Source organism: Silene latifolia, chromosome 2, assembly GCF_048544455.1.
Source record: "Silene latifolia isolate original U9 population chromosome 2, ASM4854445v1, whole genome shotgun sequence".
In the NCBI taxonomy this organism is placed as follows: Eukaryota; Viridiplantae; Streptophyta; class Magnoliopsida; order Caryophyllales; family Caryophyllaceae; genus Silene; species Silene latifolia.
In genome coordinates, this window is record NC_133527.1 from 62,503,419 (window position 1) to 62,516,536 (window position 13,118).

Below are 13,118 nucleotides of genomic sequence, written 5' to 3' on the forward strand. Positions count from 1 at the left end.
CACTATATATAGCAACAATATTTTTTAGGTGTTGCATTTAATGGATGTATTAGCAACACTTTTTAATATATGTCGCATATGTTATTAATTAGGCTAAGTAATAACAAAAGTTTTTTTAAAAAATTAGAGAAAAACAAATTTTTAGTATATTCAAAATATTTAGAAACGAAATTTTAGGCGGGTTAGTGAAAAATCAAAAATAAAAAATTTAGAACCAAATCTAAATTATTAGGGCTTGATGAAAATTAGAGGAAATTTTGGAAACCAACCGTCAAAACCCTTTTGCTTCCTCAAAGTATTCTAAAAAATTTTATATCATCGTCATTGATAATCATCTTCATCTTCAACAATCATCTACTACCATATTAATTCTTATTTGCTATCGATTCTCACTCTGAAGCGACCGCCTTTGATTGTGCTGCTCTGTTTGATTTTGCAAGCTTCCTAATTGTCTCAGGTATGATGATTCAATCCCGATCATTTCGTTTTTCTGTTTCGTCGACTTATTTTTTTGCTATTCATTATTATTTCCTATTAAATTGTTTGTTGTTTGCTATTCATCATAATTTGTGTTTATGTTGATTTGAGAGTTTGTGAATTGAGAGACTACTTTAACATTGAGTTGTGTATTTCAATTGTCGAGTAGAGTAAGGCCTCTATATGAATGCTCGCTCTTGATTTAGATTATCCCATTTCCCTACTTTAACAATATTCATTCATGAGCAGGCCACTTAAAACATTTAGGAAGACAAAAACGACATTCCTCTAAACAGTGCCAAAACAGACTAGTTCAGTAGCATGTTTGAATCAGACCCTTCTTGCAGATGCCATAACTTGCTCCTTGGGATGATTTAGAATGCCCCACCAGTACCAAATGAAAGCTACATGAATTAGCTACCACCTCCAAAAAGAATTACCCTGATATGTTGCCTGGTTTGATAGATATGATGATTTTAGTGCTGATAGGTCAGGCTGAAATTCTGCTGTACATTTCAGCACGCAGTGACAAATTTAAGGCACCATAACTTTTTACTCAATATGAACCAGGAAGTGACCCATATGCCAAATCAAATCTAGATGAGTTGTCTACACTCTCCAATTGGAACCATTCAAGAACATGGCATGAATTGAGAGATATCTAGGTTTGAGTAAGTTCAGGTCAGAATTGTACCGTATAGCATTCTCCTGCAGGGTCTGTTTGCAAAGGCCATAACTCCAGATACACATAAGATATGAGTATGATTCCACCTCTCAGGTTTAGCTAACATTCTAAGGTTTCCAAAAATATAAAGAACATAAATAATGACTTAGTGGAGCTCACGATATGATGCAATGAAGTTGCCTTATTTCTGATGTGATTCATTCTCAGGTTGTTTGCTATTCATCATAATTTGTGTTTATGATGATTTGAGAGTTTGTGAATTGAGAGACTACTTTAACATTGAGTTGTGTATTTCAATTGTCGAGTAGAGTAAGGCCTCTATATGAATGCTCGCTCTTGATTTAGATTATCCCATTTCCCTACTTTAACAATATTCATTCATGAGCAGGCCACTTAAAACATTTAGGAAGACAAAAACGACATTCCTCTAAACAGTGCCAAAAAAGACTAGTTCAGTAGCATGTTTGAATCAGACCCTTCTTGAAGATGCCATAACTTGCTCCTTAGGATGATTTAGGATGCCCCACCAGTACCAAATGAAAGCTACATGAATTAGCTACCACCTCCAAAAAGAATTACCCTGATATGTTGCCTGGTTTGATAGATATGATGATTTTAGTGCTGATAGGTCAGGCTGAAATTCTGCTGTACATTTCAGCACGCAGTGACAAATTTAAGGCACCATAACTTTTTACTCAATATGAACCAGGAAGTGACCCATATGCCAAATCAAATCTAGATGAGTTGTCTACACTCTCCAATTGGAACCATTCAAGAACATGGCATGAATTGAGAGATATCTAGGTTTGAGTAAGTTCAGTCGAATTGTACCGTATAGCATTCTCCCCGCAAGGTCTGTTTGCAAAGGCCATAACTCCAGATACACATAAGATATGAGTATGATTCCACCTCTCAGGTTTAGCTAACATTCTAAGGTTTCCAAAAATATAAAGAACATAAATAATGACTTAGTGTAGCTCAAGATATGATGCAATGAAGTTGCCCCATTTCTGATGTGATTCTCAGAACTGTTATGAGCTTCTGAAATCCATTTCTTTTTGGCTTGATTTGGGATCACTTGGCCTACCTTGTGTCATGTACTAAATATTATCTTAACAAAATGATACTCCTCTTGCTCCTGTTTCATTATGTGCAAGAGACATAGCTGAAAAATCGCAAGGTCCGTCAATTAACGTAGTTTAAATTAGTTAAGCATGTTTAGTTAATTAATAAACTCAACTAAAGGTAACATTGATTTGTCGGAAGTCATAACATAATTTAGTTTTGATTCATTTACTTCTATTTCACTTTTCACTGTCCTTTTGTTCAACAGTTCTTGGGATTAGAAATATATTGCATGTCATTTACTATAATAGACGAATTGTAAATTATTGTTTCTTATAATGGGTTTTTCATATTTCTCTTCAAATCAAATTTAAATTTATTCCAGAATTCGCGATCGGAAAATGGAAACGAATAGAAGTTGGATGTATTTACCTCGACGATTACCAGAGTATGAATCTGGTGTTGTTGATTTCCTTAATGCATCATTTTCGAAGGTCGTTGTAGGGGTCAAATAAGGTGTCCATGTAAGCGGTGTAGAAATCGATTAAGTTAAGAAGACATGAAGTTTTTGACCACCTTAAAGCATATGGTTTTGTTGAGGATTATTATTTGTGGATCTTTCATGGTGAGAAACCACTGACAAATGAGTTCACTACTCGAACAGAAGATGAGGGGTTAAGATTTCCCGATGGTACCGATGAGTTATTAACCGATACATTTAGAAATATTTTTGAAGGTTCGACTAACGGGCAAAATGGCCCAAATGATGAAGCTAAAAAATTTTATAGGTTGGTAGAGGATGGTAAACAAGAGTTGTTCCCAGGATGCAAAAATTTTTCTAAACTTTCTTTCATTATTCGACTATTTTTATATAAGACACTTCATGGAATTAGTAATGTGGCTTTTGATGACCTCATAAAACTTTTGAAAGAAATGGTTCCAGAAGCAAATCTTCCTGGTAGTTTTAGAGAAGCTAGAAAAATTGTGAGAGACCTAGGCCTTGACTATAAGAAGATTTATGCGTGTCCTAATGATTGTATGCTATATTGGAAAGAGTATGAAAATGCAGAAGAATGTCGGGTTTGTCATGTCTCCAAGTGGAAACAATGTGAAGGGAGCCAATCTAATAAGTCCTCGAAACCTATTCCTCGAATTCCAGCTAAGGTCCTATGGCATTTTCCTCTTAAACCAAGGCTGGAAAGAATATATATGTGCTCTGAAATTGCAGAATATATGACCTGGCATTTTGATAAACGTCCGAAAGATGGAAATCTTCGACATCCTGCCGATGGCTTAGCTTGGAAACAATTTGATTCTTTATACCCTGAGTTTGCAAAAGAACCTAGGAATGTGAGGTTAGGATTGGCTTCTGATGGATTTAGTCCATTTCGGACAATGAGTGTTTCTCATAGTACATGGCCTGTTGTGTTGATCAATTACAATTTGCCTCCGTGGATGTTTATGAAGCATGAATATTTGATGTTATCACTGCTTATTCCAGGTCCCGAGGGTCCTGGAAATAATATTGACATTTATCTACAGCCCTTGATTGACGAGTTAAAGGATCTTTGGAATTTAGGGTTGGAAACTTATGATAAAAAAAGGAATGAAACATTCATGTTGCATGCTTCTTTGTGTTGGACAATAAGTGATTTTCCAGGTTACTCAATGTTATCCGGATGGAAAACAAAGGGTAAGTTTGCATGTCCGAGTTGTAACCATGAAACTGATTCGCTTTATTTGAATCATAGCAAAAAGATGTGTTATATGGACAATCGCAAATTTTTAGATCTCCAACACCCTTGGCGGAAAAACAAAAAATCTTTTAATGGTAAGGTTGAAGAGAGACTCCCTCCAAAACCTTTAAGTGGATTTGATGTTTTTGAAGAGGTATCTGATTTTGTGAATTCATTTGGAAAAAAGCAAAAAAAAAAGAAAAACGATTGTCCTTGGAAAAAGAAGTCTATATTTTTTGAGTTGCCCTATTGGAAAGTCAATGCATGCCGACATAATCTAGATGTGATGCATATTGAAAAAAATTTATGTGATAATTTGTTGGGAACTTTATTGGATATTGTCGGAAAAACTAAAGATCATGCAAAAGCTCGGTTTGATATTCTAGAGCTGGGCATTAAGGAAGATCTGCATCCTCAACTTTCAGATGATCAGAAACATGTTTATTTTCAAAAGGCATGTTATTCAATGTGTTCAAAAGAAAAAGACATTTTCTGCCGCGTTTTGAAATCTGCAAAAATGCCTCATGGTTTTGCCTCAAATATTTCAAGATGCGTGAATTCTTCACAAAAGAAAGTAAGTGGTTATAAGAGTCATGATGCTCACATCTTACTACACTACTTGATTCAAGTTGCGGCTAGAAAGTCCCTTCCGAGGCATGTAGCAATTCCCTTGATTAAGTTAAGCACTTTTTTTCGAAAGTTGTATAGTAAGGTTCTGAATCCCAAGGAACTTGATCATTTGCAAACTGAAATTGTTCAAATATTGTGTGAGTTTGAAAAAATTTTCCTTCCAAGTTTTTTTGACATAATGGTGCATTTGCCTATTCATCTAGTAGATGAAGTTAGGCTTGGGGGTCCGGTGCATGGAAGGGGAATGTTTTTCATTGAACGGTATTTGTGTAAGTTGAAATCGTATGTTCGAAATAGAGGCCATCCAGAAGGATCTATTGCAGAAGGATACTTGATTGAGGAATGCACCAGGTTTTGTTCTCGGTACATGAATGACGGGATGAAAACAAAGTGTAATAATGCCACATTTGACATGGAAGTAAATGAACCTGATGTTTGTGAGAATCATTTGTTTGCTAATGATGGCAAACCATTAGGAGGGAAAAAATGGAGAAATGGAAAGTTATTCACGCTCGATCCCAAATTAAGCGAGCAAGCACATCGGTATGCCTTATTCAATTCAGATAGTAATGAAGTTGATCAGTATATAAAGTAAGTTAATTTTATCTTTGTACCCTGATTGAAGTAAAATATCCATTTAAATAAGTTTAAATTTTCTCAAAGATTGTTAAGCTTTTGGTATTAATTCTTGTATGCAGGGGCCATGAAACTTTTGTAAACTCCCTACGAAGAAATAACAAATGGAAACGTGCACGAAGCCATTGTCATGAATTTGCTAGTTGGTTAAAAGAAAAGGCAACTGAAGAGAACATTTCAGACAATATATTTTGGCTTGCAAAAGGTCCTTCTCCTACCGCCAGGAGGTACAAAGGTTATTACGCTAATGGGTATGATTTTTATACTAAATCTCGTGATGCCCAATGCAAGACGCAGAATAGTGGTGTAACTCTTGCAGCGGTAACTTCTAGTTTTGCTAGCTCTAGAGATCAAAATCCAGTGGAAGGGGAGGTAATCTATTATGGTGCAGTTCTAGAAATAATTGAGCTCAGTTACTCGTCAAAATTTAATGTAGTGTTGTTTCGTTGTGAGTGGTATCAAGTGGAGAAGGACGAATACGGAATGACTTGTATAAATAAGAACAAATTTTGTTCTGTTGATGATCCTTTTGTCTTACCATCCCAGGTGCATCAAGTCTTTTATATTGCAGATCCTATTGTAGATGGTCTTCATTATGTAATGACCAAGGTCCCAAGAGATGTATTTGACCATGGCGATGAGACAATTTCCCCAAATTCATACTGGAACGAACCTATATCAAATTTGGTATCAGGAACTGTTCCTGATGAAGATCTCATATTATCTAGAGCTGATATTGATCCTGCTATCGTCGATGCAAATACAATGCTGGCAAATGTTAATGACCTGTGTGAATTAAATGATGACATTTCTGATTGCGATGACACTTTATGGGAGTGGATGGAAGCAGACGAGGAACTTAATAATGAGGAATGAGAAGTGGTGTTCGCCTATGAGTTTTCGTATCAGCTTTTTTATTAGTTGTTTCTTATGTTTTATGGTCTCGTCTTGAACCATGTTGACAGATTTTTCAGACTGCTATTGATCTTGATTTATGTATTTGCTTTTTTTTTCTTTCTAATTCTTCGCTGTTCTGATGTTGTTCTCCTTTTTATATGATCATAGTTATTATATTTTTATGTTTATGTTTAACTAGCTCATTGTGTTAATCAGATTTAAATAGGAGGAATGGCAGATAAACGATATGTTTTGAATGACTACGAAAGGGTTCGAAATGAAAGGATGGCAAAAAATAAGATAAGACTTCAAGAAGCTGGGATACTTCAGCTTGTTAATTCAATGAAAACTCTAGGGGATTGTAGCAAGAACAAGAAGAGGAAAGCGAAAGACAAAACTGTTGCTAATCAGAAGGACACGGAGTACAATCTCAATAATAATAGTGGCAGTGATGAAGAATTTGATCCTTTGAACTTTGAATCTGTTTCTAAAAAGGTTATGTTATACTTCGTAAATTTGTCTCGTATCATAATATGTCACACTAATTTTAACTAATAAATGGAACTTTTTTTTTCTATATGCAGGTCATCCACTCTGGTGGTCGAAAACAAGTGCGACTTACTCCAAATAACTCAATCTCTGTGAAACAAAGACATCAACGAAGGTCTCAAACTGAGTTCTCTGAACGGAATGGAGATGGAGATGTTGAAAGAGTAAGTTTGAGGCAGAAACTTACCGAGAAAAATGTGACTATGGGTGACATCCTTTTGCGGAGAAAACAATTGCATGGAGGTGACAAAGCAATTGACAAACAGGTCGCAACCAATTCCAGTAGTTCAAGGAGGTCACAAGGTTCGTATATGATATTAGTTTACATAATTTATTATTTCTCAATTAGTTTACCAATATACTAATCTACTTTTAATTATTTCGTGTGCCAAGAAGAACTTGAAGAACATCATGATGATCATGAAGGTACTGATTATGAAAAGGAATGTGGATTGAAGGATGATGGCAACGATATTGATACCGGTTTTGATGGAGAAACATCATCTCATTCTGATTATGAGGATTCAGATGAGTATGATGATGAAATAAATACTGAAGATGAGGATGAACAAGTGAACTTAGATAATGAAGATCTCGAACTAGAAGGTAACTTCTTTAGTTAAAAGATGATTACTTTTTCAATATGATTAAAATCTTATTTCTTTTCCTTGAATTCAGCTACTATGAAAGAGAAAACAAGGGGACCAACCATGTTGCACCACATACACACGAGGCCTTTGGAGAAACGCAAATCGATAATTCTTAACGAGTTTGGGCAGCCTGTTGGTCCTATAACCGAGAAAAAAGATACAGTGGGCGAGTTTTCTCGTTTCTTAGGTACAATAGGTCGGGATTATAAATTTGCGCCATTAGTAATTGACAATTGGAGAAAAGTTCCTAACAAAGAGAAAATGTGGGAATATGTTTTGGTATGTGTCTTTTAGAAAAGATTTTGACTTGATCATTTACACTTACGGTTGTGAAATTTTCTCCTTAAAGCCTACATAATTTATGTTTTTATGTAGTTGAAATATATGGTACCTGCTGAAGGTAAGGATTGGGTCATCAAGACTATAGGCTCTGCTTGGAGAGTTCATAAATGTCGCTTCAAAAGAAAGCATTATTACTCATATTCAGATGACAAGAGCAGGTGGCAAAATAGATCCAAAACGGTTCCTGATGAGGACTTTCTCAAATTGCTTTCCAAGTGGAAAAAGAAAGCCGAGAAGGTGATGTTCAAAAAATACAATTCTTTGGTTAAGCGAAAATTATTTTAATCTAAATTATAAGAATAGTAGATTTATTGTAGACATTCTATATATTGTATGTGCAGATGCGTTGCTCACGTAACAAAGACCACCGCCTATCCCAAAGGAATATGCACACTATTGGTGCGAAGAGCTTTGCAGTAGTACGTGAGAAAATGGTAAATGTTTTCACTAAAAATACAATTGTTGTCTGTAAAAATGAAGTATCTATGGGCGATATTTAATTGGTACTTGCATTCACAGAGAAATGAACATCCGACTAAGGAGGCACCTTCTCTAGCTGAAGTGTTCGAGCGAACTCGTAAGCGGAATGAGGGGAAGAAATATAATGATTCGTATGATGATACTGCCAAAAAAATTGTAAGTTAATATGTTAATAAAGTAATATTGAAGTTCATTTAGTCTTTCCTCCTCCCTTAATCAGTCATTCTGACTCTTCCCTTCCTCCCTATTATCTTCAAAGATCATCATTATCCGCCATTGCTAAGGTTCATTGCTCATTCTTGAATCGTTTTCGGCCTCCTCGTCTCCAGGCCACTATAAATCCAACTAGTCGTCCCACCATTATGGGTAGTTTTATACAAGCATCAGCATTCAACAAACATTCATTCAAGATCCATCCCATTTTAGTAGTATATCACACTTACTAGTTAATTACTAGGGGGACATTTATGATTGATTGGTCTGTATTTGTTTATCGTAACAAACACACTTTGTGCGAAAAATTGTACTAAAGGATGCGGTGTGAATATACAAGCATAAACACTTTGTTATTTATTTTTTTACCTTCCGAGTCCTGAAAGTGAATGCAAGCTTTATCAAAAATTTTCACCTTACTGGCTCATCATTAGGGTAGATGTTGTGATCTACTATATTTTAATAGGCTACTTTCATAGAGCAAAGTGTTGTACATGCTTGCCTGATATTGGATATGGAACACTATGTAGCCCCAGAAGATGGAAGTGGCCCATATTTTATAGTCCTATTTTGATTTTAATTCTAATTGTAGGAGGATATGAAACACTATGTAGCCCCGAGAAGAGATGGAAGTGGCCCTTCAGATGCTTATTTCGGAGTTATGGGCAAGGGGTATGACGGGTTTTGTAGATTATATGGGAGGGGTGTCTCCAATAAGAAGTTAAAAGCGGTGAATGGAAATACATCTTATGTGGTTCCTGGAGAGATTGTGGAGTCACTCAAAGCTAGTTTAATCAAGGATATAAGAGAAGATATGGATTCTAGAATTAATGAGAAGCATAAACAATTGGAAGAAGAACATTTAAAAAAGATGACAGAGTTAGAAACAAATCAAAGAGAGCTTGATGCGGAGAGAGAAAACATGACCCAAGATATTTTGCATAAGCTTCTTGAGAAGTTACCTCCAGAAATCGTAAAACAATATTTATATGAAAGGTATGTCTTTCCTTTACTTATGTTGTTTAGCATTGGAAGTTATTCTAAAATTTACTCTCCTTCCCTACTCTCATTGTACATGTTATGGTAGTTGGTAGTAGGAAACGTTGTTGGATACTTCTGAAAGTTGCAGGGTACAAAGGTCGGTGCTCCTAATAGTACTTAATAGTGCCATCTTCTCTAGAACCATTGTAGTTAAATTTGAGTCCATTAAAAGTAGTTAGTACTAATGTGTCTTTAGCAGGTAAGATAAAAGAAGTTAAAGAAGTTTTGGTTAGATGAAAGTAGTTGGTAATTTGTGCGATTAATTATTGTATCATACTCTGATATAAGCTATTTTGAATTGGCTTGATGTTAATTATTATAGCATAATAGTTGAGAACCAAATAGAGATCATAGTTAATTTAAGTTAAAGCTTGCCTTAGGCCTTTTCATCGAGATTAACTGATTTATCGGTCTCATGGGCATCTTTTTTGCAGGGCATAAACCATGACTTTTGTTGTTCAATGTAAGCCACTATGTCCATATAAAAAATTCAAGTGTGTTTTTCATTGTTTTTATGCTCATTTACTTCTTTTAAGAAATATTTAACATGTATGGTAATTATGTCATATTCAATGGTGATTTACAGACATTCTTTCTTTTGTCATAGGTCTCATTTTGGATTACCTATTAATGCAGCGTTTGAAATTTGGATCCAACGGTAGATGGAATTGGGATTCACCGAAGGCTTAAACTCGCAGAATGTTTAGTTCTTTTATATATCCCAATATTTTTTCAAATATTTTTTGAAATATGTTGGATATTGAGTATTTAGCTTGTTTTCTTTATGACAATTTGTATTGATGTATTACGAAACATGGATTGATTTTTGGATGTTATAAAAACATATGGTTTTGGTGGATCAATTAATAATTTCTTTTGGTTCAATCATGTATGTGCAGACAATATTTGTAGTGTTCAAAAAGTGGTATAAAAATATTTGTATTTTCAATATAAATAAAAAAGTTGCATTAGGTCTAGAATAGTGTCACCTTTGATAAAAACAAAAGTGTTACGATACAACCAAAATAATGTTGCCTTACTCTGTCATTTGAAAAAAAAAGTGTTGCTATGATTAGAATAAGTGTTGCGAAATTTTGGAGGGAATGAGAAAAGTGTTGCATTTATAAATTGAAAGTGTTGCAATAGCTTCTCAAAATAAGTGTTGCATAAAGGAAATAAGTGCAACATTTTCAAAAAATGTTGCATTTGAGTAGAAAATGTTGCAAAAAATGTTGCAATGAGCTATTGCAACGAGACTTTAAGCAGCATACTTAAAACTGTTGCTTAAACCATAAAGCAACATTTTAGAAGTCTTATGCAACATTTTTGACGTATTGCAATAGAGCCGTTTTGTAGTAGTGGCCCATAGGTAGAAATCCTCTCTTGGAGCCTTTCATATTGAACCGGTCAAGAACTTTGTCAATATAAGCTTCTTGACTCAATGCTAGTATCCTTTTGGACCTATCCCTATAGATCCGGATACCTAAGATTCGTTATGCCTCTCCCAAGTCCTTCATCTGGAAGTGTTTCTCTAGCCACTCCTTTACGGAAGTGAGCGATGGAACATCATTCCCGATGAGCAATATGTCATCCACATATAGGACAAGGAATGCAACTTTACTCCCACTAAATTTCATGTATAAACACGGTTCTTGCACACTTCTAGTGAAACCGTATTGTTTAATAACATGATCAAAGCGATGATTCTAACTCCTAGATGCTTGCTTAAGACCATAGATGGACTTCTTAAGCTTACACACCTTCTTAGGGTTAGATGTATCCACAAAACCTTCAGGTTGTATCATATAAACCTCTTCTTCTAGAATCTCATTCAAGAAGGCGGTTTTGACATCCATTTGCCAAATCTCATAATCATGAAATGCGGCAACCGCTAAGATTATCCTAATGGACCGAAGCATAGAGACTGGAGCAAAGGTTTCGTCATAGTGTAAACCATGAACTTGGGTGAAACATTTTGCCACCAATCTAGCTTTGTAAACATCTACATGTTTATCCACGCCGAGCTTGATTTTATATATCCATTTACACTGAAGGGGTCGCACTCCCTCAGGTAAATCCACGAAGTCCCATACCTGGTTCTCATACATGGAATCCATTTCGGATCGCATGGCTTCTAGCCAAAGCGAGGAGTCGGGACAAGACATGGCCGATTTGTAGGTAGTGGGTTCCATCACTTTCCAAAAGTAACAAAACACCATTCTCTTCGATGTTACCAAGGTAGCGGTTAGGTGGATTAGAAATCCTACTTGACTTTCTAGGAACAATTACCGTTTCAGAGAAACAGGAAATGCTATTCTCCACGTTCTCCTCTAACTCATTCTCGGTTTGTGGCTCTCGAACTTCGTCAAGTTCAAATTTTCTCCCACTCTGTCTCCTAGAAATAAACTCCTTTTCTAGGAAGACAGCATCACGAGCCACAAACAGTGTGTTCTCGTGCTTATTGTAGAAGTAATAGCCACGTGTTTCCCTTGGATATCCTACAAAAAGACATTTGTCAGACATGGGTGCAAGCTTATTGTTAGACTTGATCTTGACGTACGCTTCGCAACCCCAAATACGCATGAATGACAAATGAGGGACTTTCCCTATCCATATCTCATATAGAGTCTTATCGGCCTCTTTAGTTGGGCTTCGATTTAGTGAAAATATTGCAGATAAGAGGGCAAAACCCCAAAATGAACTAGGAAGCTCAGTTAGACTGATCATAGACCGAAGCATATCTAGTAAAGTTCGGTTTCTTCTTTCAGCCACACCATTTAATTGTGGTATGACAGGAGGAGTCCATTGTGATACTATACCACAATCTTTTAGGTGTGAATTAAATTCATAATTTAGATATTCACTACCACAATCGGATCGTAGGGTCTTAATCTTTCTATCCAATTGGTTTTCTACTTCATTTTGAAACTCTTTGAACTTATCAAAAGCTTCACTCTTGTTCTTCATTAAGTAGACATACCCATATCTACTTAAGTCATCAGTGAAAGTAATAAAGTAGTGAAAACCTCCTCTAGCTGTGATGGTTAATGGTCCACACACATCCGTATGTATGAGAGCCAAAACCTCACTAGCTCGTGTCCCTTTTCCCGCAAAAGGTGCACGAGTCATCTTGCCTAAAAAGCAAGACTCGCATGTACTATAAGATTCGAAACCAAATGGTTTGGGCACTTTTGATGAACCAAGTCTCTTAATGCGTCTTTCGTTTATGTGACCTAAACGACAATGCCAAAGGTAGGATTCGTTTGGATCACCCGTTTTGAGCTTTTTAGTTTCTACATGATAAACGTCATTAACATCATTTAAAACATAAATGCCTCCAATTGAAATGGCCTTGCCATAAACCACATCATTTAATGAAAAAGTACAACTATTGTCCTTAATCATACAACAAAAGCCTTCCGCGTTTAACGCGGAAATGGAGATGATGTTCTTGGTTAAAGTTGGTACAAAATAACACTCATTTAAATACAACTCTAGACCACTAGCTAAAGTGAGCACATAGGTTCCCACGGAAACGGCCGCTACTCTAGCTCCATTGCCCATGTGGAGATCCACATCACTTTTTGCTAGTGCTCGCACGTCCCTTAAACCCTGCAAATGATTATAAAGGTGAGAGCCACATCCGGTATCAAGTACCCAACTGGAAGTGTAAGCATAATTAACGTCTATCACATAGAGAGAGGAAATCATACCAAT

At 35.9% G+C, this 13,118-nt stretch overlaps 2 protein-coding genes across 2 annotated transcripts; both read left to right on the top strand.

Moving 5' to 3' along the window:
- Positions 1-230: 230 nt before the first annotated feature.
- LOC141642788 (uncharacterized) lies at positions 231-6,248 on the top strand. The gene is made up of 3 exons (XM_074451734.1): positions 231-457; positions 2,613-5,184; positions 5,292-6,248. Exons 2-3 carry the CDS (start codon positions 3,161-3,163, stop codon positions 6,103-6,105), a joined length of 2,838 nt encoding a protein of 945 aa, XP_074307835.1. The 5' UTR covers positions 231-457; positions 2,613-3,160; the 3' UTR covers positions 6,106-6,248.
- Positions 6,249-6,266: 18 nt separating this feature from the next.
- On the top strand, positions 6,267-10,264 carry LOC141642789 (uncharacterized). Its single transcript, XM_074451735.1, has 10 exons — positions 6,267-6,621; positions 6,711-6,978; positions 7,069-7,281; positions 7,354-7,604; positions 7,701-7,904; positions 8,009-8,101; positions 8,187-8,303; positions 8,953-9,356; positions 9,836-9,864; positions 10,009-10,264. The coding sequence occupies exons 1-9, from the start codon at positions 6,358-6,360 to the stop codon at positions 9,840-9,842; spliced, it is 1,821 nt and encodes a 606-aa protein (XP_074307836.1). The 5' UTR covers positions 6,267-6,357; the 3' UTR covers positions 9,843-9,864; positions 10,009-10,264.
- Positions 10,265-13,118: the final 2,854 nt, after the last annotated feature.